Genomic DNA, 13,681 nt, shown 5'->3' on the forward strand with positions numbered 1-13,681 from the left:
CACTGAGGGTCATTCATATTATATATTAATCATACGCACACTGTTGAAGTACTTGAACTTAAGTATTTTCATTTTATGCTACTTTGGGGATTCAGATAATTAAAATGAACTATAAAAAAGTCTCAACAGCATTTTCTGAGGTGTTGACTTTTGTAGCTTGTTTCTTAAATATATATATTTGTCCAAAGAGGACATACCCAAAGCATGAATTAACTGATTATTTATTATTAAGGTGCAAATTGGGATTCTGTTTTTATGATATTTTATGACATACTACACTATGACTTCACACTATACTATAAATTAAAAAAAGTCATACTATACTATGGCCTTTCTGAGACAAAACTACACCTTCATTACTTTTAATAAAATTTTAATAACATATTATGGTATGACTATTTTTTTTTTTTTTTAAGATATTTTTTGGGCATTTTTAAGCCTTTAATTGATAGGACAGACAAGTGTGAAAGGGGGAGAGAGAGAGGGAGTGACATGCAGCAAAGGGCCACAGGCTGGATTCGAACCCGGGCCGTTGCGGCAACAGCCTTGCACGTGGGGCGCCTGCTCTACCACCAAGCCACCGACGCCCCTGGTATGACTATTTTAATAAAATAATATTTGACATACTACATTGTGACTTTCTGATGAAATTTCTTTATGACTTACTACTTTAAAAATTGAATTAAATTAAAAATTAAATTAAATTAAATTATGAATTTGAAGTTTTTGACCACATATGACAAGGACTGATTTTTTTATGATATACTATAGGTTATGACTATTTTAATAACATACTATAACTTTTTCAAATAATTTTTATGATGTACTATACAATTAAATTTTTTCTTCTGATACTGAACTATGGCTTTTAGTCAAATTTTATGGCATACTATATTATGATGATTTTTTACAATATTTTTATATCAATGGATTTTAAGGATTTTTTTTTATGTCATACTACACTGACATTTTTTGGCATAGACATAGCATACTTTGCTATGACATTTACTAGGATATTTTTATCTCCTGCTGTACTATGACCTTTTTATGACATTTCTATGCCATACTATGCTATGGCTATGATTTTATTAATTCTCTTTTACTTAAATGCAGTGTGTTATTGGTACTTTCATTTAACTAAAGGATCTTAATATTTCTTACACCAGTGGATAGCAAAGTCAGCAGTTCAAGAAAAATTACTATCAGTGAACATGTTGGCCCTTTAGAAAGGACACAGCTCCCTTCCTGGCCAATCAGTAGCAAAAATGTCACAGCAGTGACATAATTAGTCTCCAACAGGTTGACAAAGTAATTTGTGGTGGCTGACCCTGAGGGAGGTGAGGGAGAAATATCTGTCTCTTCTGCCGCTAAATGTTCACCCTAGGTTCACCTGCTGGTCTTTAACTGTCTGTCTGCTGTTTGGTGCTGAGCAGGTGGAGTATGGTGGATTTTTAAAAGCTTTTTCACTGAAAATAACTGCCTGCTGCAGCTGAAAATGCTATGAGTGACCCAAAACAGTAAAGCTGGACAGCTAAGGCTGCTCTCAGATCTAGAGTCGTCTCCTTTGGTCTGAATCAGGGACTCATTTTGTCACAAAGTTGTATAATTGCCTAGAGTTGGTTCGTGTTCTCACGGCAGCATTTACAAGCGGACCAGATCAAATGCCTTGTGTGAGAAAGCTGCTCTTGATTGGACAGAATTTCCATGTGGGAAAAATCCAGAAAGTAAAGCAAACGTTGAAGAAGAGTACACTTGCAAGATAAATGTGACACTTCATCACTTTGTGACAGTTTGATTGAACTGAACCAAACAAGGCAGGTGTGACAGCACCCTTAATAATAAGCTGAAAGTTGCTGTAAAGTTCTGTGAAGATAAAATGAATCATCTGAATCATCTATATTTTCTCAGGTCACTGATGACCAGCTACATTTCGGGAGTTGGGTGACGCCAAGGACCAAATGGCTGCATGTTAGATCTGCTCCGACCACCCTTGATAGAAATCACTCTGCTGCCTTTAAGCTTTAACCCCAAAACATTCTAAAATGGCGTCAAATGGTGTTGGAATGACCAGCAAGTCTAGAGACAAACGCAGCTAAACTTGGCAGGACGAAATGGATAAGGCAAGTCGAAGCTCCTCACCACATGAGACGGCTAACATCACTAGAATAGCCAGGGAACAAGCTAACGCTAACCCAACAGTGCAGCCAGTTCAAAAATTTTGCAGATGCAGTTGACAGACAAGACAGTAATGAGGTGAAAGACGTCTTAGAGTGACCGAGGCGCAGAACTGTGTGTGCGCGGTGGCGGACAGGGGTGACTGCGTGTACCAGAGGGATCAGAGACAGGAGATACAGTTGAGTGGATGGAAGGCTTTTTCTAACCAGCTACATGTTTAGTGAACAAAGGGAATCATTGGACTCCAGAAACATCTCTGTAATTCAACCCAGCAGAGTAAACTATTCCTGGGTAACAGACACACACGTGTTGATATCAGTGTTATTGCTCAGTTCGTTAGCTGGCTGCAGCGCTGACAGGGGAAAATGCACCGTGCTACAGCCTCAGGAGGCCAGCTCATCGAGTTCACTAACAGACAGTTAAATTCCCTCCAGCAGACGAAGGGTTGACCTACAAATAAGTTCCTGATGAGTAAGTGAAGCCACAGAGAACACTGAAACACTGTCAGTTAGCGTGAAGCATATGAGGACCACTGAGACAGAAACCAAGCAGCATCTGACGTCAACACTTACTACAGATAAAACTGAGTTCACAACAAATTGCAAAATAAAAGTGTAATCAGACACAGTGCAGCCTGTAGGTGTTAGCACAGTCTTGTCTTGCGCTCCTCGAGGGTGTAAGGATCCATCAACCTGGATCATTATATTGATTCAATGATCAACAATCCAGTGTCATCAATGCAAACGATACAGGTAATTTCAGTCTGCCCCTACAGTCAGTACGTTTACATCCGCAATTAGTATTGCACCTATTTGCGGTTGACCTATTACGTCACAGACCAAACAACGGTTAGCGAGCAGCAAACTGGCACCATGGTGTACAACTTTACAGCTCTGTATGATATGTCTGTCCAAAAGTGAACCGCTCTGGATGTAGACTGTGCCATGTTGTTACTTCTACTTTTGTTACGCATTTAATGTTTTCAAATTCTGGGTCAGAAGCCATGGTTCTCTGCTGGAAACTGGTAGATTGACCCCTCTGGGTTGGGAGAGAGTTACTGCCCCAAGCGAAGAAGTTCAAGTATCTCGGGGTCTTGTTCGCGAGTGAGGGTAGAATGGAGCATGAGATGGATCTGCGGTTTGGTGCGGCTTCTGGAGTGATGCAGGTGCTGCGCTGGACCGTCGTGGTGAAGAGGGAGCTGAGCCGGAAGGCAAAGCTTTAGATTTACTGGTCTATCTACGTCCCAATCCTCACCTATGGTCATGAGCTCTGGGTAGTGACCGAAAGAATGAGATCGCGGATACAAGCAGCTGAAATGAGTTTCCTCCGTGGGGTGGCTGGGCTCAGCCTTAGAGATAGGTTGAGCAGCTCGGACATCCAGAGGGAGATCGAAGTAGAGCCGCTGCTCCTTCGCGTTAAAAGGGTTGAGGTGGTTTAGACATCTGATCAGGATCCTCCTGGGCGCCTCCTGTTAGAAGTGTTCCGGGCACGTCCCACTGGTAGGAGGCCCCGGGGCAGACCCAGAACACACTGGAGGGATTACATATCTCATCTGGCCTGTGAACACCTTGGGGTCCCCCAGGAGGAGCTGGAAAGTGTTGCTGGGGAGAGGGTCGTCAGGGGTACTTTGCTTGGCCTGCTGGCACCAGATAAGCAGATGAAAATGGATGGACGCACTTCAGGGTCAAAGTTGGAGCAGAAACTGTGGAGCACGCCCCGAGCGCCTCGGCCAGTTCGGGTCCAAATAGCTGTATACATGCAGAAGGAAGCTGACTTTCAGTTTCATTATCTGGGTGTGTTAGTTTGACTTTGAGAAACTTCGATTTAGTACAATTTCAGTTGGTCTAACATGTTTATATGTATTTTAAAAGTCTGTTTTATTCGGACAAACAAAATAAATCGATGTTCTCTAATGTCATGTAAACACACTGAGTGTCTCTCATTTAAATGACATCAGTGCTGTTACTGTGATCAGTGTTAATATGTGGCAGTAGAAAGTTGTGTTGTTGGAGCACACAGAGCTAATCTGTTAATTTGTATAAAAACCTGCAGGTCTACCTTCCGTCTAAGTCTAGCTGACACTACCAGCAGTAAGATGATCCAAGATGTCTGAAAATATTGTTTCCATTTGGACCCATGTGCAGCCAAAGTGACTCAAACTGATTACTCTCAGAGGCTGGTAAAAGACTGTAGTGCATTTTCTCCTGAACTGAAGCAGAGCAGACAGGCTCACTCGATGGTTTCTATGGTTCCACTACTTTTGAACTGTCATCCATATTTAAATTAGGTCACTACTGATGTAAAATCGTGCCCTGACATCTTGTTTTATATGTTCACGTGTCACTACAGAAGAAAATTACAACGTCAAAGTCATTTCATGGAAACTTGAATTCTGGCTGAGGAATCCAAAACATGAAATGAGCTAAAGGTTACAGCTCTATTGGACCGAACATTTCTCAATCCTCATCCAGAATCCAAGACTCAGCAAAAGGAAAAGACACACATTTATACCTTTTATCAGCCAACACAAACTACAAATCAGATGCCAGCCAATCACGGATGACGGCGAACACAAACACGCTCAATCAATCTTTTTTATGCGTTGAAGGAACTGGACTTGAAAACTTTTCTGATGCTCTAATTTGACATTTCTTCTAAACAGCTGGCCTAATCTCAGAACAGTCACACTGGAATGCTCTCCAACAGGTCAGTGCACAGGAATTTAAAAAGAAAAAAAAAAAAAAAAAAAAAAGTTTTATTGCCGTTGAAATCCAGAGTTACCTCATCGTTACAGCACCAGAGCCTTGTGAAATCAAAGCTATTAATACCAGGGACTTCAATCAATTATCTTCACATCAGAAGCCGATTTTCAAAGAGAAATCCATCCAGATCATCCTGGACATTCTCACTTTAATTGTGTTTGTAGGCTAACTGATTAATAGGTGTCATTTCTGGAAATTCACACACACATACACACAATAAACAAACCATTAGCTGATTGTTGCTCCGTTTCCCCTTCTCTGGTTTACATCAGTTAGATAACAAACATCAAATGGATATAAATGAGCAGATTTCAGGATTTTCTACCTTCAAAAAACAGCTGATGAACCGTGGCTGTAATAAGGCACACATGGGTGTAAACATGGCTCAGTGTTCAGATATGGCATTTGAGGACATGCGGAAAGTTTCCGTTAAAGTGCAGTAAGCTGGAGAGCTGATGCGAGGCGATACAGTGTGTAACTTGAAACACAGTCTTGCTTCTCTTACCACATGTGAATGGTTAAGAATGATCGGAAATACTAAAAGGGGGGCCGCAGACACACACACACACACACACACGTAGACAGAGACTGTAAGTTAAAGCTCTTTAAGGCCTCGATCACACATAGTGTTTTAGCAGTTGAAGGCGGCCTTTTGTAATTGGTTTTAATGAGAATAAAGCTTTTTGCTTGTTGTTTTTTGCATTGCGACGCACCTCGCTTTTGTGCACTCTAGGCGCCTGACGTTTTTGCCCCCACGTCATCTGTTTTTTTTGTCACCTTCTTCCCCATTGTCCAATCAGATGATTTGAGAGGCGGGCCGACAGTTGGTAAACAATAGAGGAGAAACTGGTGGTAGCAGTTGCTGGATACCCAGAGCTATACGGCCCAATGATAGACAGCAGGTTGTCAAACTGCCCCAGAGTCATCCTAAAATATGCCTGGAAACGTCCCCCAATGAGGTGAAGCTCCTGGACCAACTGGTGGTGCTCCCCATGATCCACCCTCTGTTTTAGGGTCTCATGCACCCACACAGATCTCTGTTTCCTGTGCCCAACAAACTACTTACTGACAGCCTCTCACCCTCAACCAGAGCTACAGACAGTACCCTCTACCTCAACATTTTAGGAACTAGATACTAATTTATGTCAAATGACCGAAATAAATGAGTAATAGATTGATTACACAGGAATGTTAGAATAAGGAGGTGAGTCTGTGGTTGCCTGACAAAAATAAAAAGGCACAGCGTTTTTTTCCCCACTACTGGCATTCAATTAGAAAAAAAAAAAAAAAAGGCAAAGTGGCACGCCTCGTGTTTCACTACCTGCAAAAGCTTTCTGTGTGATCGGGGCCTGAAGATGCAATATGCATCTGCAGCTTTTTCCAACTTAAAACACAGCAACTGGGATCATTAGTTTTGAATGCAAGATGTTTTCCAAACAGTTACTGGATATGTTTTCACATCCCAAACTAAACTGTAGGCTGCACCACTTATAGGCTGGACAACACTGCCCAGCACCTTTTTCCAGGTAATGCTATAATAGTGTGTTGTTGCTGTCAGGGCTGGGCGATATGGCCTATAAATGATATCACAATATTTCAAGTCATGTTACCTAATACATACCTCAAATTTTTGTTTTTTAAATCTCCTCTTAACTACTGTAGAAAACTGAAATACTAAACTACTAAATAAAATACTCATGAAGTCAAAGAAGTACGGTTGTTGCCCCTCTCTCATCCCATTTCATGCTGCCACACTGCCCTATCATATAAAGGCAAAAGCCCCAAAAAAAGTAATCTTACAAAAAATTTTTTTAAAAAATAATCTTCAGCAGGAAGTGTTGATATTGTTGCTGTTAACTTGAAACGTCCAGTCAACAGTTAGCTGCTACCAGTTAGCACAAAGTTGAACCGTTACAGCAGTGCTGATAAAAGTGAGTATTCATTCACTGTGAGCAGGAAACAAACCAACAGCTCTTCAGTTCATACATTAATGATATTTATAAGTCACCCTGATGCTCCATGTTTACAAAATGCACCTGAATGGTTGTGGTCTGGAGCCCTGCAGATACAAAAAAACACGTCTTGCCAGCGCACACACACTAGCACCCAGGATGAACAGGGGAATACGTGACAAATCAGGTTTGAGTCTTTCTTTACTTTCTTTGTTTTGTGTCTATAAGAGGGAGAGAACCGCAATACCAAAGCCAGTCTCATGCCGGTGGCTTAAAAAACCCTGACATGATTTATACTCAATGTTCTTGATATGGTCGTTTTATAAATCTTGCGTGGAACAAGGTGGATACATTGAGAATAATCAATAAATTACCCATCCCTAGTTGCTGTCAGGAGAATAATAGCTTGCATGTCCCAAATGAGTACTTTGAGGATTTCAGAAATTACTCAGCTGAGTTTTGCAATGTTTTCACAAGACTAAAGTAAGTTGGTTATAGATGATGTGCCAGTAACATCTGTGTGTATGTGTGTGTGTGTGTGTGTGTGTGTGTGTGTGTTATGGATCATCTACCCCTGTATTTATGACGGATCTGCTGCTTACCCGTGAGTCGTACTCCAGGACAAACGGAGGGATGTCTATCTGCTCAGGTTTGATGCAGGTGAAGAGCTGCTGAAGGTTGTCCAGGTAGCGAACCTTGTCCTTCATCCCTGACACGCTGAAGGTGGTGAAGAACCACGTCGAGACCTGGAATGATCCGGTGAAAGAAGAAAGAGAGAGGAAACATTAAAGGGACACTTCGTTAGTTACAGATGGCATTTGATCTTGATTTACCAAGATATTAATCTTGCCATAACCAACAAAGAGAAAACTGAACACAACTCGATAAGCAAACAACAGAACTAGATTAATTCTAATGAACCTTTAATGATCCCTGAGGAGACGTTTGGCAAGTGAAGCAAAAAGTACTGCAATTCCAGTAAACAACAAAGAAACGGATATAAACCAGAAAGCACTCAGCGAGCTCACATCTCTGCCAGAGCTGCACATATCCCTAGATATGTTATTTTGATAACAGAAAAATATTTAGAAGTTTTTATTTTGCATCTGGATCAGGATTAGCACTGAAATCCACAGTGTGATGGACAACCATGCTGGTTTTTGGATAATACTTCATGATGGAAATGTTAGGATTTTATCCAAGAACAAAATTATTCACAGTTTCAAGGGAGGCAGACACAAACCACTGAGCTATTTAAATGATCATGTTGCTGTAGTGGACTAATTTTGAAGGGCTGATGTGTTGCTGTTGCACAATGCATTTACTGTAAGAGTTGTGGCAGGTTATGCGAGGTGGGACATAATTAGTAAGAATCTGCCAATGATCTAACGTGGCAAAAGAGATGAAAGGTTTGCAAAGATTTTTAATGGTGGAACATGCTGTGTCCCTCAGAGATGTAAGAAATGATTAGGAGCCAAAACATACAGTGATAAATTCAGTTGAAAGCAGGGCTACCCAGAGCTTTACATCTGTCCCACAGAGGTTAGCAACCTCAGATGCAACCTGCCGCCGCGCTCTTGAAAGCCGGCATAAAAAAGGCTCAAGAGTAGCGCCCAGCACCCGACCTCAGGTTTTCCAGGCGGTTAAAGACGAGACGTGTGTACGGCCCCTAATTTCCAGGGCTGGTACCTGCGGTTATTCCACAGGCTAGTTAATAACATGTCGGGCAGGAAATCCAAAGTGTGGGATCATTTTGAGAAGGTGAAGGACGAACCCAAGATGATATGTAAACTCATCTTCACTGGTCGACTACAAACATGACGTATCATCTGAAACATGGAAGTAGCTACATGCCCATTAGCCCACAGCGTCATTAACAGGCGGCTCGCTCAGTGTGTGACGTGCACTTGTAGATAAAATATAGGCCTATATTAATGAAGCTTCATTAGTACGGTTTTGTATTTCTCTGTAATGTAGCACAGTGTTAACAATGTTACTGATACTATTCTTTCTCACACCTTCAACTCAAACCACCAAAATATATCATTTAATATTTAAATTAATATTGTAAACATACAGGAGACTAGTCGACTAATGGACCTAAATGACGACTATTGGTCGACTAGGAAAATTCTTAGTCTGGGGCTAGTTAAAATGTATAAATCATCTTGGCCTGACAACAAATATCAATAAATAACGAGTTGTATTCTTACCTTAGAGCGAAATGTTGGATGTACAAAGTAGAAGGCCTTTAGATTCTTTTTAAACCTGCAAAACATAACAACAGAATACTTTAGAGAAACAAATGACTCAGTGTTCCTTAAATACAACAGAAGAAAGACAAGTTGTGTGTATAATAAGGACTATGACAAACATGAAGTGACAGAGAGGACAGGATGTGTATTAAATCACAATGGTTGTGTCCAAAATGGCGAGACGCAGCCCCAAAAAACACAAGTCATAACTCCAGGTATACTCCAGGTGTACTCATAAGCCCAGGTAACATTAACTACATACAAAAATCTGCAGCACACAAACCGTCATACAGAAAATCATCTTTTGAAATAGTTACTTTTTGTCTCACAGCCTGAAATTAAAACTAACTGAAACATTTATCTTCCTCATTTTTGCTTTACAACATTCCTCCTAGTTGGGGAATATTTTCTCTCTTGCAGAATTGTCTGAGTTGAGGAGCTGTCAAATTTCTGGCTGAGCAGCGATGGACTGATTGACTTGGCCACTCAAGGACATTCACCTTCACATCTTCAAGCCATGGAAAATAAAGCCAATACAAAGTGCCAAAAAATTGCAGTTCTTTGAACGGCCACTTGAGGCTGGCTCCAAGAGTGAGTCAATCCCCATAGACCCAACATGTTTACAGCCTGGTATGATGAAACAGTTTTGTGGCCATGAGAGGAACTGCAGTTTTTGGCAATTCCTCTCTGGCTTCATCTTTCAGTCCTGGAGGTTGCTGCTTGGCACAGACTCAGCGATCTCAGCCACACAGACTTGTAAGTCCTGCGAAGGTGCCATTGTGGCCTCTCAGTGGCTTCCCAAATCAATATCCTGTTGGCTCACTCAGTTAGTTTGTAAGGACATCCTGATCTCAGCGGGCGGTCGTGGTGCCAAATGCTCCCCACTTCTTAATAATGCTCTAAGCTCTGGTACTAAGAGGAATAATGAGAGCCTTTGAAATGTTTTTTTTTTTTTTTTTGCATCCTTCTTCTAGCTTGCAACTTGCTACAGCTTCATCCCTAAGCCTTTTTGAAAGCACCTTTTCAACCATGGTGAGTTATTTGTGTTACAATGCACTACTACTCCTGGAATCCTCAGGGATCTGCTGGTTTTATTCTGAAACAATCAAAACCACTACAGCTGATGTCAGGTGGGGGCCAATTAAACTGGTGTAAAATCTGGAAAGTGATTGTTTGTACCTGAGCAAATTTGTGATGGTTAATCTAAGGGGCTGATCACTGAGCAGGGTTCCTGCGGATCCTCAAAAAGGCATTCAATTCATTATCTAAAAATAAGTCCTTGATTTGTATAAATGTATCTTAAATCAATAATACTTAAAAATGTTTGGGACATGGGAAGTAAGATTTCATGAATAGGTTTATTCATTTATTTGATGTCGCAATATGAAATCTCAAAATAATTGGTCGCAACTATTTTTTTTAAATACTTCATGTATTTTATTTAAAAAGTTTTTCAAACACAGCATGACAGGAATCAAGCCACTGGAATCCTACATGCAGAGTGAGAAACGCAAAGTCACCAAGAAAACTTGTCAACAGACATGGGTATTATTTCAACATTTAAAGTAGATGATCAAATTTTTTTCACAGGAACAAAAAAAAAAAAATCATTGATATTGGTACATATTTATATTTTTGGTTATTGTAAAAATTAGTCTCAAATTTCATTTGAATTGCAAAAAAGAAAAAGAAAAAAAGTCTTAAATCTAACTTGCCTTAGCTGAAGAAGCCCTGACATATCTAAACCAGGTATTTTGCTTATTAAGTTTCAATTATTGTTTAAAGAATCCACCAATCAGTCCTCTCAGGGGAAAAATCCAGGAAGAGGAAAGTTATTTAAGTGTGGGAGGGGCCTATTTGAATCCCTTTTGTTTGAGACCATGCTGCAAGATGAGTTATGCTATGTAGCGTGTGAAATAGAGTATAGTGAATGTGCTAGGAAAGGTAGTATCGGCATGGTCTCTACCTGGAGCTCGCATGTATGGAGCCTGGGTTTGTTGAAGGTGGCAGTGCTGTTTGGGCTGAGAAAGCCATGTGTAAGTAAGGTAAAGGAGGTTGTTGGGTTGGTGCGGGGAGCAGTGAAACCTGGCATTAGGGGAGTGTCTCTGGGACGCCAGAGATCACTGTCTAGCCTCCTGGAGGTGTCGTGGGACGAGCTAGACGAAACACTGGCGAAAGGAGGTTCTCACCCGATGACCCCAAAGACATGTTAGTTATCACTGCTCACTGGTTTGTATAGTTAAGCCTTGCCATATTAGCTCATCATAGGGCTTAGGAGGTTATTCACTGAGTGCTGATCCTTCCTCTAGAGCACAAACTTCTTGTGTTTATTTGAACTACATTTTTTAAAATGTTATTTTCAATTTGATTTTGAATATTATTACATCTTAATTCAGCTGTAAAAAAGTAAATTCTAATTTTTTTCTTATTATTGACAGGGTATAATGATTTTCTAGGCATGTGCAGTGTGAGGAAACTGCTTCAGGTCAGTGTGCTTTGACAACTCCATATCTGTAAAGTGATTTATATTTTGACAGCCCAGAGATGTGTAACCAGACGGTAACTCAGCAAAAAATAACTCTTAGTGCATTTACTTTTTCCTCTTGTCTGTTCCACAATGAACAGTGAGAGGCTGTCAGTAAATAGTTTGTTGGGCAGAGGGAAACTGAGATCAGTGTGGGTACATGAGACCCTAAAAAAGAGGGTGGATCATGGGGAGTACCACCGGTTGGCCCAGGAGCTTAACCTCCATGATGGCCGTTTCCAGGCATATTTTAGGCATCCAATGCTAATCATCCAGCTCTTATGTTTGTTCCAAAATAAATAAAAAAAATAACAGCACATAAATTCTCCAGAACCCTGAAAGATATTCTGAGTAAATCATATGTTTTTCTTGTCAATAAATCCAATGGAAACATGAAAACGAACGATAAATCAATCCTAAAAAAAATACTGTAGCCTGACCCCAATATACACGTAGAGTGTCTTATTCCTCTGTGCCATTGAGCTCCATTGTTGTCCAAAAACTATTAAAACCACATCACTGAGCCACACTGAGAGATATGCTCCGTTACTATCAACACGGGCACTGTGGTTTATTGTGAATCAGTCCAACACAAACTGTCCTGATGCACTATACAATGAACGTGTAATAATCCACAGCTGGAAATAGTCCCCCACAAATGCACAATTTCCTCCCGTTTAAATGACATTTGCTAAAAAACTACAATTCCTAACCTCCCTATAAAATGAAACCACATATTTGTGATCTGTTTTAAAAGTTTTTGAGCTGGATACAAGCTGATTCACTGCTGTGTCACATCATTCAGTTAGAGAAGAGCAATGTTGACCTTTATATCTGGAAATGACCATCCATTCTGCTGACAATCAGTCAGAGTGAACACTCCACACCTCAACGCAACACATCAGTGAATCCAGCAGTGGTATTTAATACAGACTCATGATTAATGGCTTTGTTACTGTAGCTAGATGGAGTGTTTTTAACAGCACTAGCAGGGGGTTCATCCACAGTTGTATATCTTGGATGGATTGCTATTAAAATTGGTAAAGACATTAACGGTCGCCAGAGGATTAATTCTAAATTATCTGAGGTTTCATGGTTACCCTGACTTTTCCTCCAGTGCTGCCATGATGTCGCAATTTGCCAACACTCGTCCAACATTTTGGTTCTTGACAGCACTATAAGCATTAGTAGGATTTATGTGAATTTTCTCCAGCATGAAAAACCAGACTGTCAACTTTGGACACAAGATATCTCTAAATATAAACTACGCAATTAAAAATGTCCTTGTCAATATCTGAACCCTCTGTAACACTCTATATCGGACAGATGTGTTAATGGACATTGTTAGTTACTGTGGTCACCTTAGCACAGTGTTGTTCTGTGCTACAATTAGGACTGATCAGAACTAATCAGATGTCAGAACTACCTTTAAAAGGTAGACGGATCCAAGGAAGTACTGGAAGTAAACAAGTTGCCATTACTGTGGTGGTGTCTCCCTACAGTACACGTGCATTTAAATGCAAGCTGTTAAATATACAGGAAGAGTACAGTTTTCTACTTTACCTTTCTATGTAACTTTACTTTTGACAACATCGGAAGGAACCTGCGCAGCTCTTAGCTGCGCCAACAGCAGTGGCAAACTTCAACTTTGGAAAAAAACATAACGAAAAGAGAGGGAAAATGAGTGTAAGTGAGGAGAAACATGTTGGTGAAGCTGAAGAAGAGTTTGCGTTATCCTAAAAAAACCAAAAAACAACAAAAAAAAAAAACTCCAACTCACGGACAAAGACGGCCCGTAAAATACGTTGTTGGTTGGTGCATGAAAATCCGGTACAAAACTGCAGTAAGTCCACCAACAAGCGTTCAACAGCGGAGCACTTCTGCTGCTATGGGCAGCGCTAGTGGGGCTGCAGCAAAACATCAATAGTGTCCTCTTTTACTGCCGTAACCCTGTATAAGGTGCGATGGGAAAGGAGCAGAGATATAACAGACGCAGTGTCACACTTTCTAAAC

General features: G+C 40.6%; 2 protein-coding genes across 2 annotated transcripts in view; one reads left to right on the forward strand and one right to left on the reverse strand.

Annotated features, from left to right (window-relative positions):
* Positions 1 to 13,681, forward strand: part of man1a2 (mannosidase, alpha, class 1A, member 2) — a 399,576-nt gene that overhangs the window by 308,801 nt on the left and 77,094 nt on the right. The window lies entirely within an intron of this gene.
* The window catches only part of gdap2 (ganglioside induced differentiation associated protein 2), a 50,719-nt gene that overhangs the window by 4,082 nt on the left and 32,956 nt on the right, over positions 1 to 13,681 (reverse strand). Inside the window, exons 12-13 of the mRNA XM_049595096.1 lie at positions 9,103 to 9,157; positions 7,492 to 7,635 (exon numbers count right to left, since the gene is read on the reverse strand). Coding sequence (XP_049451053.1) covers positions 7,492 to 7,635; positions 9,103 to 9,157 — 199 coding nt within the window. The remainder of the gene's footprint in view (positions 1 to 7,491; positions 7,636 to 9,102; positions 9,158 to 13,681) is intronic.

Source organism: Epinephelus fuscoguttatus, linkage group LG13, assembly GCF_011397635.1.
Source record: "Epinephelus fuscoguttatus linkage group LG13, E.fuscoguttatus.final_Chr_v1".
Lineage (NCBI taxonomy): Eukaryota > Metazoa > Chordata > Actinopteri > Perciformes > Serranidae > Epinephelus > Epinephelus fuscoguttatus.